Here is a 13,832-nt window from a genome sequence, read left to right as displayed (position 1 = left end):
ACAGAAATGACAGGAAAGCTTTATTCTGAGGCTTAGCAAAATTAGTGAATCTATCAAGATAAGGATAAATTAAAATATTGATCATATCCAATACAAGATGTTTATACATGACATCTTTTTTTTTAATGTAACATCTTCTGTGTTCTTTTTCATTTTAAAATTAAAATAATAATTTGAAACATACAAAATTTGAGTTGGATACATCTGTTTCCATTAAATTAGGATAGTCTTTATATTATAAAACAAATTTAGAAATAAATGGATCTATGGTTGATGTTAGACTGTAGTAGCATCATCCACAAGTAACTTAGTATCAATTTTGAACTTGTAAATGTGTTTATACTGTTAAAATACTGCTGTTCTTATCTGTTTTCTAGGTTTTAAAATCATTTAATTGAACCTACACCAAGATGCACCCCATGCTGTTCCCAGTCCTGTTACTCCCATTAGGTTAAAAGAACCCCATTATAGCTTCTTCCCTTTGCACCAGCAATGAGCACAGATTCTCTTGAAAAGTAAATCAAAAGGAACTGGAAGGAAGAAAGAAAGTGTTCATTTTCTTTTAGGTCTGCTACGTGATTAATGTCAAATCCGCTTTTATTTCTTTTGGGCACTTACTTCACAGAGGTAACTTTTTTTTGTCTTTATCTTCTGCTAAGTTACTGATAACTATGGGTTTTTCCCTCTTGTTTTTTTAGCAAATCACAGATGAAGGTCTCATTACTATATGCAGAGGGTGCCATAAGTTACAGTCCCTCTGTGCCTCTGGCTGCTCCAACATCACAGATGCCATCCTGAACGCTTTAGGTCAGAACTGCCCTCGGCTTAGGTAAACATTTCTTGTTTATCTCAAAAAAAAATCAGAGAAAAGGAGCAGCGGCTTCCACTCATGCTCATTCCTTGGAAACTTGAAATTTCTAAGGTAGACTCTACAAGGCCACTACTACGTTTTCAGATGCCCACCTACTTGCTTCCTACCTCACTTGATTACATATAATCGGCCTGAACCTGGGAGTAATAGTCCCATTTTCTACTTCTTGCTGTCCATACTAGAATATAACTAGTACTAAAATACCAACATTTTATCTCATTACTTGAGAAAATAAATAAAGGGATAATCTCTTATTAATGCTTTCATGTAATTTCTTTCTGAAGAAAATTTATAGAGGCCTATCTATTCTATTGTAGTAATGATGTCAGGTACATAGCGGGGAATATTTAAAGCAAAAAAACAACTCCTCTTTTGTACTGATGGTTTTAAAGCAAACTTTATTTCTCTGTGGCTCCTGTTCTCTACCTGAGTACAAGATTAGCTGAATATTTACTAAGAATGCTATGTTAGCAGACATGTGGTATCAAGCCCATATTGATTTTTGGTCTTTAAAACAAAGCTTATGTTGTACTTACATATTAAATGTGTCAGCCATTGTAAATCATCGTAATGCCATGTAAGCACTGTTATTACCTCTATATTATAGATGAGAAAACCAGAGCACAAAGAGGTCAAATAAACGGTTCAAGGTCTCACAGTTAGTAATGGCAGGAATAAGTGTTCAGTCCCAGGCAGTCTAGCTCCAAAACCTACAAAACCACTTTTCTTACCTATAACAATCATTGTAAACCAATAAAAACTTTCTCAAAATTTTTTTGGAATGACCTGGCCATGGGCCTTTATATGGTTTTGTTTTGGTTTTTTTGTTTGTTTGTTTGTTTTTTTAACTTTTTTAGTAATTTGTAAGCAAACATACAGTGTTCTCCAGTACTGTCATACAGACACCACCAGACTTTGCACAGAAAAGAGCTACTACTTTTGATTCCCCAAGCCTGTGGTTGGTGTTTAGGGTTGTGTTCAGCAGTTCCTGAATAGGAGAGAGACTGCCAGCTCAGCTTCCTTCTCTGCTGGGCCTCCCTGGAAGTCTGTGGGAGGAGGCAGGAATCTTAAGGATATTTTTTTCATATATATGGAATTTCTTATTTGGGACAGGCCTGTGATTAACCAGTCCCTTCATCGTATTTTTAAAAGCTGTTTAAATCTGAGTGAACCTACATGTGAAATAGGGAAAGAGAATAATTTACTTTAGCAGCAAGATTAACTGAAACAGAGTATTTATCTCCATTCCATTTGTTTTCTAGGAGCAGGCTGCCCTCTGGGGGTAAGCAGTATGCTATCATGAAGGCTTTTTAGTGCATTTATCATGCATTTTGGTATTAACTACAAGCTTCTATTATATTCTTCTGATTGCGTCACCCTGAAATATATTTACAGGATCACTTTTTGATGACTCCATGAAAGAGAATGGCAAGATCTGTATACAGACTTGCTTAGCTGTGAATGTCATTCTGTGTTACATAGATCTTAGGGAATAGGAGGTTGTTTTCTTAAATTCTTGCTCTTTTAATAGATCCAGTTTTCAGGGACCAAGGGGTTGACTTTCACTTTGTTTTTTTAACAGAATATTAGAAGTGGCAAGATGTTCTCAATTAACCGATGTAGGCTTTACCACTCTGGCCAGGGTAAGTGTTTTCTTCAGATTCTGTAGGCTTTGTTCAGGATTTTTAATTTCAGAAGAATGAGCAACATAGGGAAATGTAGGGGGTAGAAAATTGAGGTATGGGATGTGGGAGAATATATCTGTGGTTGGTGTTCCTGAGCATTCTTGGGCTGAAGCTTCAGGCAAATGCTCTGGAAAGGTAGACATGTGTTGGAGAGCATGACACTCCTTCAAGAGACTTGATTTTCCACTTTTTCATAAGATGCTAGGTTAAACTGAGCAGGCATTTCCTAGTGCTTTGTGAAAGAAATTTACTTGGTTATTTGGTATGTAACTGGTGAATGAATGTCGAAAAAAACATGTAAACCTAATCTAAATGGAGAGATTTTAAGAGATTTTCTGTATTCTCCACAAGATATTAATACATGAAGGGGCTTTTAAGTCACTGTATAATAGTATTTAAAAGTATACCATCTTTGACCAGTGTAATACACCACGAGGAAGGGCATTTGCTTTCAGGGCAGATCAATGGAATACTAATGGGGGAGGGAACAAGAGGCAGTACTTGGCATAACTAGATTAGGACACAGATTCCCTTCCTAAACCTCCAAAGAAATCATTTTCACTGAATTGTTTTTGGTTGAAAGGATCTCTAAATCTCAGTGAATATTCAGGAAATTTATTCCTTTGGACTTCTAAGATATTAGACACTTTAAGTGTGGAATAATTGAGAAATTCACTATGATACAGTCCTTTTTAAAAAGTGTAAGTAATGGAGTAAGGTAGGAAGTGGTATTAAAATGACACCAGTTCTGAAGCTCTTGAGATTTCATTGTTATATTTAATACTATTTCTTAGTTTTCTGACCTTAATTTTTTCCTATATTTTTAATGTTTTTTCTATAATGTTGGGTTGTTTGTATTTTGTAGAATTGCCATGAGCTTGAAAAGATGGACCTGGAAGAGTGTGTTCAGGTAAGATTGTGGGTTTTTACTTGTAAATACAGTATAATAGAAATGTACATATACATGCATGTCGAAACATCCAATTCCCTACCGTCTCATATTGTAGAGCCTACTGGCTCTCCATTTATTGAGGTGTCCTCCAGGCATACCAGGCACAGGTGCTCATGCAATTTGTGCTAGGAAAATACATGTCATTAGTAAGGTTGCCATTAAAAAGAAAGAAGGATCAGGCATTCAGATCATAAAGATATTAAGATATTTCTTTAGATCTACAGGGTTATGATACTAGTAAATAATTAAAGCCCCACAACACTGATAGATATCTGTCCCTTTTTAGCTTAATTGGACCCAGAACCTCATATGTCATTAATCCTAGAGACCCAACTCTGTGTGGAACCCTGTCCTTCAGGCAGGCAGACTTACTACCTTATTAACACTTTCTTTTAGGACCAATGTTAAGAGCTTCGAGTTTATTAGTTGGGTAGGGAGAAATTTTAAAGGGGGACTCCTGAAAAGAAGATAGAGGACTTCCCTGATGATCCAGTGGTAATGAATCTGCCTGCCAATCCAGGGGACATGGGTTTGATCCCTGGTCCAGGAAGGTTCCACATGCCACAGGGCATCTAAGCCCATGCGCCATAACTGCTGAAGCCTGTGTGCCCCAGAGCCTATGCTCCACAGCAAGAGAGGCCATTGCAGTGAGAATCCCGAGCACCTCAACGATAGTAACCCATGCTCACCAAAACTAGAGAAAGCCTGTGCACAGCAACGAGGCCCAGCACAGCCAAAATAAAAACTTAAAGCAGTGAAATTTTTTAATGGTAAAAATAAAGAAGAAAAGATTCTTCAATAACTATAGCAGCTATATATTCAGTAACTATATATACTCCAGGTAACTGTTTGTTACCTGGACACTACTTAGTACCTATTAATCCTTATTAAAATGTGTTCACACATGTCTCTTGCACATGCCTGTGTGTCCTTTCTGGTGTCCACTCTTTCTGAGTGATGCATACATGCTTGCCCACTATAATCCCCTACCCCCTGCCATTTCTTAGCCCCTGTGGAGTTATGTGAAAAGAAATGCTGATTTACTTTTCATCCTAAGATAATTATGAAAGACTGTTGTTTCTCAGGAGTTTTTCCTTATTGAATGTTTGTAGTTAACCCAGCAGCTTCTTTCTGCCATCCTTGAGGAAAATAACTGACATGCCAGTTACCAGTCCTGAGTTGTGGCATTGCTTATAAAAATATGGGTCAGATATCTAAAAACTTGAGGATGTTCCTACATTAATCTTTTTTCATGGAACAATGTCTGACTCACTTCTGTGATGGCTCTAGGGAGGTCAGACAAAGTCCAGTGGATAAAAGTTACGAGGGGACAAGTTTTCGTTTATTTCAAAAATAATTTTCAACAGACCTGTTCAAAGATGACTAGGTGAATTGAAGTCTAGCCTGGATAGATTCTCAAAAAACAGGTTCTGGTAGCTGATGGGATTTCAACTTTAAGATTCTGTTGTTTGATGATTATCAGGATATCAGTCTGGAAGTGTAGTCAAATGTGGTATGGCCCATGAGTTTTTTGCAGTTACACCTAAAATAAACTTATATGTTTCTTCCAGATAACAGATAGCACATTAATCCAACTTTCTATACACTGTCCTCGACTTCAAGTATTGGTGAGTTTGACTTTGGAAATTTTATGTATTTATTGGATTTACTCAAAACTGAGCTCTATTGGTGTCTGGTTACCATCTTGGGAAAGTATATTTCTCCAAATTGTCAACCTACAGAAGACCACGGGAGGACTTGTCTAAAGGGAGAAAGATAGAAACGGGAAAAGTTAAATGTTTCCTCTGTCAATGCTTAGAGACTGAAAACTGACAAGAGATTTTCTCCCTCCTGCGTGAATTACACTCCAGCCTGAATGATGCTTAAGTTTCCAGAGATCCAAGAGATGAGATGGCCCCAAATACAGTCTGCTTCTCCCTGGGACTAAATGTTCCTGCAAAACAGACCAGTCAAAGCTTTACGTTGAGGGTGTCTCTGCTCCTGCTTCCAGTAACACTGTGAGAAGGAATTCAGGTTGTCTGTTCTGTGTCTAGGCTCATTCTTGGTGTTCTGTGGCACATTAAACCATGTTTCAGTCAGGGGTTCTGGGTTTCACGTGGAGGAACCAGGGATTTAAGGAAAACTTGTAAAGTTAACAGGTGACCACATCTTACAGCTGTAAGAATCATCTTCAGGTAATAAACTATTCGGGCATGGCCTGCATCAGGTATTCAATATTGAGTCCAAATTTCAAAAAAATTTTTACAGGAAAAGCTTGAGCCCCGCCTTGTCCCAGTAAGAGAGGAAAAGTATTAATTAATAATTTGTATGTCAAGAGGGCTGTGGGAGATGTCTTATTTTGTTTATGAACTATTCCACAGTCATTATAGGAATTCACAAGATGTATTTAGAATCACCCGGAGAAATGTTGATCATTGATTATCAAAAGCAGAACCCCACCGACTCTGATAGGCATTCTTCATTTCACCACATGGCTCTAGTGATGGCTTGATACATTTCAGAATCAAACCAGAAAGCTCTTTTTCCTGATTACACCCAGGCCTCTGATTCAAAGAATGCCATTAAGTATTTCAGTGTCCTTCCCTGCTCTATTTGCCTGCAGAGTCTGTCTCACTGTGAGCTGATCACAGACGATGGAATTCGTCACCTGGGGAACGGGGCCTGTGCCCATGACCAGCTGGAGGTGATTGAACTGGACAACTGTCCCCTAATCACAGATGCGTCCCTGGAGCACTTGAAGAGCTGTCACAGCCTCGAGCGGATAGAACTCTATGACTGCCAGCAAATCACGCGGGCTGGAATCAAGAGACTCAGGGTAAAGATGGCAGCATCACCCTCTGGCTCTAGTTTCTCAGCACTCTTTCCTTTTTTCCCCCCTCCATTTCATCTTCTAAGGTTTAGATTCCTGTGATATTTGTATTTACTTGGATTTTCAACAAAGAGAAAAAAATATGGCAGGCAAACCTAAGGGTAGATAGTTCTTTCCTATTGTTCCTGATGGAAGTTTAGCAGGATGAAAAGAAATCATGAAAAAATATTTACTTAAATGGGGTTTAAATTTTTTAATTGTATAGCCTTTCATATCAAACTCTTGTGCTGGGGATCTTTTTCTTTTTAAGACAGCAAATGGTGGTTGGATCACCGTTTTTTACCTTTTCTTTTTGCCCCATCCTTCTTAACAGACTCATGTATAGCCAAATCACTGAAAGACAGGTTGCCAGCAAAGAGGTTATAAAAGACTGGATGAATCTTGGTGTTGGATTGTTCTGCTCAACAGACATTTATTGGAACATCTGCTCCACACCGGTTGTGGGAAAGGCACTCTGCTTAATTTGGCCCTTACAACCAACCTTTAAAAATATCTGTGTTGGCCTTAATAGTATCTGAGTGCATAAAGGAGCAGCAGGTTTAAGTTGAAGTTCCAGTTGACCTCAGTTCCACCTCTCCCTTTAGACCTGGAGGATGGAGGATGTAACTGCAGTGGGAAGGCCTCGCATCCATATCTCTTCTTTACCGAAAGAGGAAAGCCACAGGTCATCCAGAGCTGCTTCTGTGGCCTATGGCCCCTAGGCCTGCCTGGCTGGATTCCACCCCAGCCAGGGATTCCACCTCTGAATCCTCAAGAATCACTTAGCACTCTTCTGCTGTAGCTATCTGTGTGCATGTCTAAACTCCTAAGTTCCCTAAGAGCAGGATCTCTATCTTGACCATTGTCCCTTTACAGAACTAGCACAATGCCTTGAACATAGTAGGAGTTTAGAAACCATTTATGTAGTAAATGTTAGAAGCATGTTAGTTAAAAGAGGATAATGGGTTTTTAAAGATATCAGAGGAAACATTGTCAATGATGGCTTAGAAAAAGTTAATTTTTAAGTTTATATAATTTCTTCCAGCTATGGGAATCCGACCAGGAATCCCTTTGGGACAGGTTAAGAGATTAGCATGACTTTTCCCCCCAGTTTTATTATTATAGAAGCAGCGACCAAAAGGTATATGAGCTGATATGGTCTTTGAGAATAACCTGCGATGGTATGAAGTAGAACCTGGGTCTTGACCTGCTGTCTGTGCTCAGCCTCTGTTCTGCCTTCATGTCCACTCAGTCCCTCTGGTTTTTCTGAAAAGCAACCTTGCTGTTTCTGTTGAAGGCCTCCCTCTTAGTAACGTTTCTGTCTTGTTGCAGACCCATTTACCCAATATTAAAGTCCACGCCTACTTCGCACCTGTCACTCCACCCCCGTCAGTAGGGGGCAGCAGACAGCGCTTCTGCAGATGCTGCATCATCCTATGACAGTGGAGGTGGCCAGCCTTGGTGAACTGAGCATTTAATGACACTTCTAGAGTTACGGTGGATCTCCATTGGAAGCAACCCCAGTGTTCTGGGCAAAGGTTACAAAGAGAGGGCGGCGTCCAGATCCCCAGAGCCACACATAAATATGCATACCCATTCTCACCCTGACCCAGTCTGTCTCTGTGACCAGGGGACTGAGTTCGTGCTGGCTTTATCATGTGGATTGGTAAAACTTAACCATTCCTGTTGGATGTGCCCAGAAGAAAATCATAACCAAGGTAGATGGAAGGGGGCATTCCAGCAAACCCAGTGTTACTGCTACTGTGGTTTCTTTATTTTGTTAAGGGGTTTCTTTGGCAATTTTGGAACAGCAACTGCAGCCCTCCAGGGTCAAGGAAAGCATAGAAAAACAATACATGTTGTATCAGGGACCAGAGGGAAAATTTCTTTGCATCCTATAAATGGTAGCCATCCATTGTGAGATGACTAAAGAGCTAATGTGCTTCCTTGTTCCCATGCCAACATGCTGAGCATGCTCACAAAGAAGGCTTGTCCATTCCTCCTCCTGTGTTGTAGTATTTGGCCCAGAGGTTTGCTAAATGGTTGCATTGAAATCACTGTGGTCCAGATGTGATGACTTATTCACTCAAATCGTCAGCCTCTGTAGCACACTGTGCACCTGTCTTTCATTCTCCGATGCTCCCTCCTACACTCTTGCTCAGTCTGTCATCTGTTCATAGTCTGCTCACTCACACTCAGTTGTTACTCTTTTGCTGCTGTTGTGTTTACAGTTTGCATTTTGGATGATTAGTTGGGGTTACCAAGCATTTTTAAAAGAGACATTATCAATAAATATTTTTTTAATTCTAAATTTTACCATTAGGGGACCCTGCCTGAATCTTTGCCAGTCAAGAAAAATTATGAGAAGAAGTTGAGCTAAGACTATTTTGATGAAAACAAACTTTGCCTTTTGGTTTTTGTTGTATCTTGTGATAAATGATAATATGCATGATACACCCAGTATTCCCCCCTGCACATTTTTCCTTCCATCTAACTTAATGAGGAGAGAGAAATGCATTATTAGGAAAGAGTGGAATGGCAAATCCCAAAGCTGAAACCGAAAGCCACTGCCACCAAAGCTCAAATATTGTGTATTGACCAAAATCTAGGTGTGATCAGTGGCATCTCTTGATTTGTGCCTGTGAGATTTGTCCTACTTTAGCAGGAATGCTGCTCGAGGAGTTGTGCGATTGAGCTGGGCTGTTTCTCTTTTTTTCCTCCCATTTCAGCTTATCAGGGATGCGAGAATGACCCTATAACAGCTGGTCAACTGTACATCAGTGTTTGGTATCATATCTAATGTTGGAGCCTCAAAGGACTAGAACCTTTTCAGAACCCATCAGCCATCTCTCTCTTGAGCTCCAGGCTTTCCATGAATGAAATATCAGAGAAGCCAGGTAAAGGCATTGGGGTGGCAGAAAGAGAACATTGAGAGGAAGTAGGGGGTTCAGTGTCTTGGGCAGCCTGGTCACCAGAACTTAGAGCAGAGTATTCAGTGCCCATGACTCAGAGTCAAGAAGAAGGTCCCCTCATCAAAAAAAAAAAAAAAATCATAGAGGATGAGGGAAGTAAAATGAGTTTCTGAAGTATAAGAAGTAGATTTCTAAACATCAAGGTTAGAGACCTTGTGTGATTTTTTTAATAGGATGACTTTTGGTTTTTTAGGACATTAATGTGCAGCCCACCACAATCTTAGGTCATCTTCTACATGATCCAAGCTGTTAAAAGGCTTGTTTTAATGCTGCAGGTGTTAGTAATACAAGCATATGTAAGAATAAAATGTGATTTACTTTTCCATAAGCAATTAGTTGAAAAGGTCCTAGGAATCTACTATCCACCATTAGTTAGCATGTTAAATTTATTTTAAATCTTATTTTATTATTACACCCTTTTAAAAGCTTAAGTTATGTGTATTTTTCATTTCCTTTCCCTTATCCTCTTTTCAGGTTACCGCATAAGGAATATATTTTTTTAAAGTGAAACCCACTCTCCTGGCTATATCCCACATATATACATATACACATTTCCACACACACTTCTAGATGTGGTTGAAAATATTCAGATCCCCAGGTAACTCACTCAGACAAAACTAATATATATATGTATGTGTGTATATGTATTTAGGGGGCAACAGCTCTAACGTACAAAGTTTAAAAAAAAAAATAGTGCCTGAATAAAACCTTGATTTATTAGTGAGTGTGGATTTTAATTTCCCAACAGTTGAAGTTCTTGAGGTACTTTATTTAAGAAAGGAACAAACCTATTCACTAGTACATGAATGTCTTGAAAATGCTGTTTCTCTTCTCAAAGAGTGCACCCATGTGCAAGTCTCTCTGGGCTTGTGCGGGTGAGAACAGTGAGAGAATAAAGGCCCTGGAGTGTGCAGCACTGGTGTGTATATGGTCAGGCAGGAGCCTTGGTCTTTTCTCAAGAAAACTTGGGACCCATAAAGCTTGGAAGGACATGTATTTTTATGTCAATCTGAAACCTGTGTCAGTTGATACAGGACTTTGAGAACCCATGGTTAGTTTTGGTCAGGTGGAAAGGGGCCTGTCATTTGAACGTAATATTTCCTGACTCAACATTAGGAAAAACTTAGGTCCCTTTGTCTGATTCCGGAGTGTGCCTTCAATTAAAAAAAAAAAAAAAACAGAGTGAAAAGTGAGAAGAGATTTGGGCAAAGTAAGAAGGTATCCTCAAAGTTATTACACATCCAGCTCATCTCTTTTCTAAGCATCCTTTTCCCCTTATGTTTTCTAGCATCATCAGTATCTTTTATATCTTCATTGACCCTCCCTATGAAGGTGATGATTTCCAGCTTTTTTTTTTTTCATAGACTTCTCCCATTTCCTTTCTATACCCATCCTTACCTTCTATTTAACGCTTCACTCCCAGTGATACTGCAAATTTATTTCCATGTCTTCAATCCAGCTTCCTATCTGAATTCTTGTCCTGATCTGGGCAACCTTGAATTCAGTAACCGTAAGGCAGCTCAGGCCATTTTTCACTGAGTGATCTTTGATGTTTGCTTACTGAATTTGAAATCAAACTGTCAGATATAAGGAATAAGGGAATCTGGCTTCTTCCCTTTTTTCCAATATTTGGAATATGAAAGCACATTGTGCTTTTATGTAAAAAACATTTCTCATCTTATTCTGCTCTTTAGTGGATGTGAAAGTATTTCTTAAGTGGTTTTTATAAATTTCCACATCCATTAAGTTGATTTAGTAGACATGTAAGTCAGAAATTTTTCATATTCCTTATATCATCTTTTAGAGGGAAATCTGGTGAATATTTTTATGATGCTTTATTTCAGGCTTTCCAAACTGTTTAAATGGTTCAATATAGCTACAGTGCTGTAGCAGTCAAGTTCTTTTATTTCTTCTAATTGCCTTGTAAAATGCATTGTTACTGGTTTGATAACCCACAAATGCCATGGGAGGCTAAACAAAGTATGAGTTGGAACCTTAGTTTGAAATTGTTAGGAAGTGTAAGAGTATCCCAGGAAAGAAGAGTTGGTTTCCTGCCTGCCTATGGGCAGCGTATCCTTGGTGACTATGTTATTTAGAGCAAGGAACACTTGGTCATGGTGGACCCTTGTCCATTTAATGTTTATTGGGCTGAAAGTCAGATTGCTCATGACAGCTGCCACGAGAGAGGAAGGGTTTAAAGGAAATCGGTCTGTTCTGCTTTTTCCCCCTCCCTGTGTGCATGATTTAAGGTTAATTTTCTATCCCTGTTGTGCATCCTGGCTGACAGACTTCCTTCAGTGGTATGCTTTGAGCTTCTGGAACATTTTATTAAAAAATTGCCTTCTCTATCTGCCCACCAGTTCTAGGATCTTTAACCACCTCAAACCTAGGCCATGTGAATTAGTCAAGTCTTGTTTGAGAAGACAGACAGGGTGTTTCATTGGAGGTCGTGAGGCAGAACCCTCCTCCTTACAATGATCTTGGACCAAAGAACCCTAAAGTGGTAGGAGGGTGAGGGGAGTTAAAAAGTCTCAGCCTCTCACCTTTATTTCTATCATAAATGTTAAGTAGAAGATTGGAAGATACAGAAAGCTGTATACAACCATTTCAGTAGGGTATAATTAATCCAAGTAATTTGGCTTGTATTTGCTGTGTCCAGATGTCCAAACATAACATGTTGACATCTCCAGCAAGAGAGCATGCTGCTCTAACTTGCCCTCTCACTTGAAACTTTCTACCATTTGAGGCAAGTAAGTTTTCTGCATGAAGGGCTTCTGCAGCCCACCCACCCCCCTGCCCCATATCCCAGGGCAAGTCTACCTGTTTTGCCCATTTTTATCCTTAAGAACATCAGTTCCACATCTCTGGAGCCTTTAATCCTTAGGAAAGTCAGTAAGAACTTCTCAGCTGAGTCTGAGTGAATCTTTGGAGCCCAAGAGAGTTATAGTTAATTTTCAGCAGGAAAAAAAAATTGTTGGACAAGTTTACATGGGTGTTAAGAAAAAATGCCATAATGCAATTCTTCCATCTCTGCCTCCTGTTTTTGTTGAGTAACCTTGGTAGAGGTTAGTTCCCAGGTGTTGAGACTCAGTGCTTCCTCAGGCAGGTTGGTTCACTGCCCTTTTAGGAAAAAGAACCATGAACAACCAAAACTATCAGTTGACCCTTTTTGTTTTCTGTATTTTTCAGTGTCTTGTTTTGAAGAATCAGGGTGGGGAAATGGTAGTTGCAATTCAAAGTAAAGGAGAAAATTGGTTCTCGAACTGGGGTACTTTGCTTCAGGTACGAGCATCTGTTCTGAATATGTACAAACAACTGCCTCGCATGTGAGCAGATTTACTTTCCATCTAATGAACTCCATGCCCTTCTTCCTGGCAAGGAGGGCTTCTACTTTGCACACAGCAGACCAGTGTCACCCAGAGGGGGATCGGCACCACTGAACACCACCAGTGCTTCCCAGCAACTTCTGGGCGTGGTTTCTACCAGAGCAAGAGCAGGTAGGAAGTAAATGAGAATCCCCATCTCAGGGAGAGATGAGGGAAGAGAGCTGTCCAGACACATGTATTCTCAACTGCCGTACCCCCAAGAACCCAGGAAAACCTTTGAAGTAATTTTTTTTTTTTCTAATTAAAGTGAAGGAAGAAAGCTTTGCCCCACTAAGTTTTGGCTTGCAGTGTCTCATACTGTTTGTTATTAATTCAGATCTGTCCCACACTGCTGCTCACATACATGTATGTGTTTGTTACCTTAGCCTAACCCTTCTCATCCCCTGATGTCATTATTCTTTGTTTTCTTTTTTTTTATGGCACTAGTGAATGAGAACCTAAAGTCTTAGAAAATCCGAACGTGAAAAAGGAGTCTCTAACTGGCATGGTTTGATTAATTCCTTTACCTTTCCCTGCCTAAAGACTTGAATGATTTTCTTTCCTAGTGCTATATAATAGACCTATAATAAGTGAAACCTTTGCTGCTACTTTTCTGGGTTTACATCAGTTTTTAAATTTTTTTTCCTCCCCTTCCCTTAAGAATAATTTCTTATCTGTGTTTCTCTGATGACTGTTAATTTCTAATAAGTACAGGAAGAGGTGAGCCTGAGATTTCTTCTCTCACTTCCCTCCTTACTCTGCCCCTGAAAAATACACTAACCGCTAACATATACAAGATCTGTGAGATGGGGCTCATCGTAAGATACTTGGGGATTTTTTTTTCCCTCACCATGCTGCAGCTCTCAGAGCTGGCCCCTGAGGATCTGTGACTACCCAGTCTGAAGAGTTGCTCTGGGGAGAGAAAGGCCTTAATTTTGCCTTTCTCCCTTCCTGTTTTATGATCACCCTTCAGATGCCTCCCATTCTGGCTGCCTCTTTTTTCCTCCTCCCAGGAATTTTTTTCCAGGTAACCTGCCTCGGTCATTTCCCAACTCCTCTCCTCACCTTTGCCCACCTTCCAGTGACCCTGAGAGCACAGCCCTGAGAAACAGGCCTGT

The 13,832-nt window shown here is 39.7% G+C and overlaps 1 protein-coding gene across 7 annotated transcripts in view; it reads left to right on the top strand.

Moving 5' to 3' along the window:
• FBXL20 (F-box and leucine rich repeat protein 20) overlaps positions 1-10,265 on the top strand; it is a 93,582-nt gene extending 83,317 nt beyond the window's left edge. For 3 of the 7 annotated variants that reach the window (XM_069543361.1, XM_069543362.1, XM_069543360.1), the window contains 6 exons: positions 699-829; positions 2,454-2,514; positions 3,422-3,466; positions 5,080-5,136; positions 6,132-6,344; positions 7,710-10,265. In XM_069543361.1, coding sequence (XP_069399462.1) covers positions 699-829; positions 2,454-2,514; positions 3,422-3,466; positions 5,080-5,136; positions 6,132-6,344; positions 7,710-7,817 — 615 coding nt within the window. In that variant the 3' untranslated portion in view covers positions 7,818-10,265. The remainder of the gene's footprint in view (positions 1-698; positions 830-2,453; positions 2,515-3,421; positions 3,467-5,079; positions 5,137-6,131; positions 6,345-7,709) is intronic. The other 4 variants (XR_011247138.1, XR_011247136.1, XR_011247137.1 and 1 more) reach the window with 2 other exon arrangements.
• The last annotated feature ends 3,567 nt before the right edge of the window (positions 10,266-13,832 follow it).

This window comes from Ovis canadensis, chromosome 11 (genome assembly GCF_042477335.2).
Source record: "Ovis canadensis isolate MfBH-ARS-UI-01 breed Bighorn chromosome 11, ARS-UI_OviCan_v2, whole genome shotgun sequence".
Lineage (NCBI taxonomy): Eukaryota > Metazoa > Chordata > Mammalia > Artiodactyla > Bovidae > Ovis > Ovis canadensis.
The sequence above is the reverse complement of the archived record's forward strand: the minus strand, read 5'-3'. Positions and strand labels throughout refer to the sequence as shown.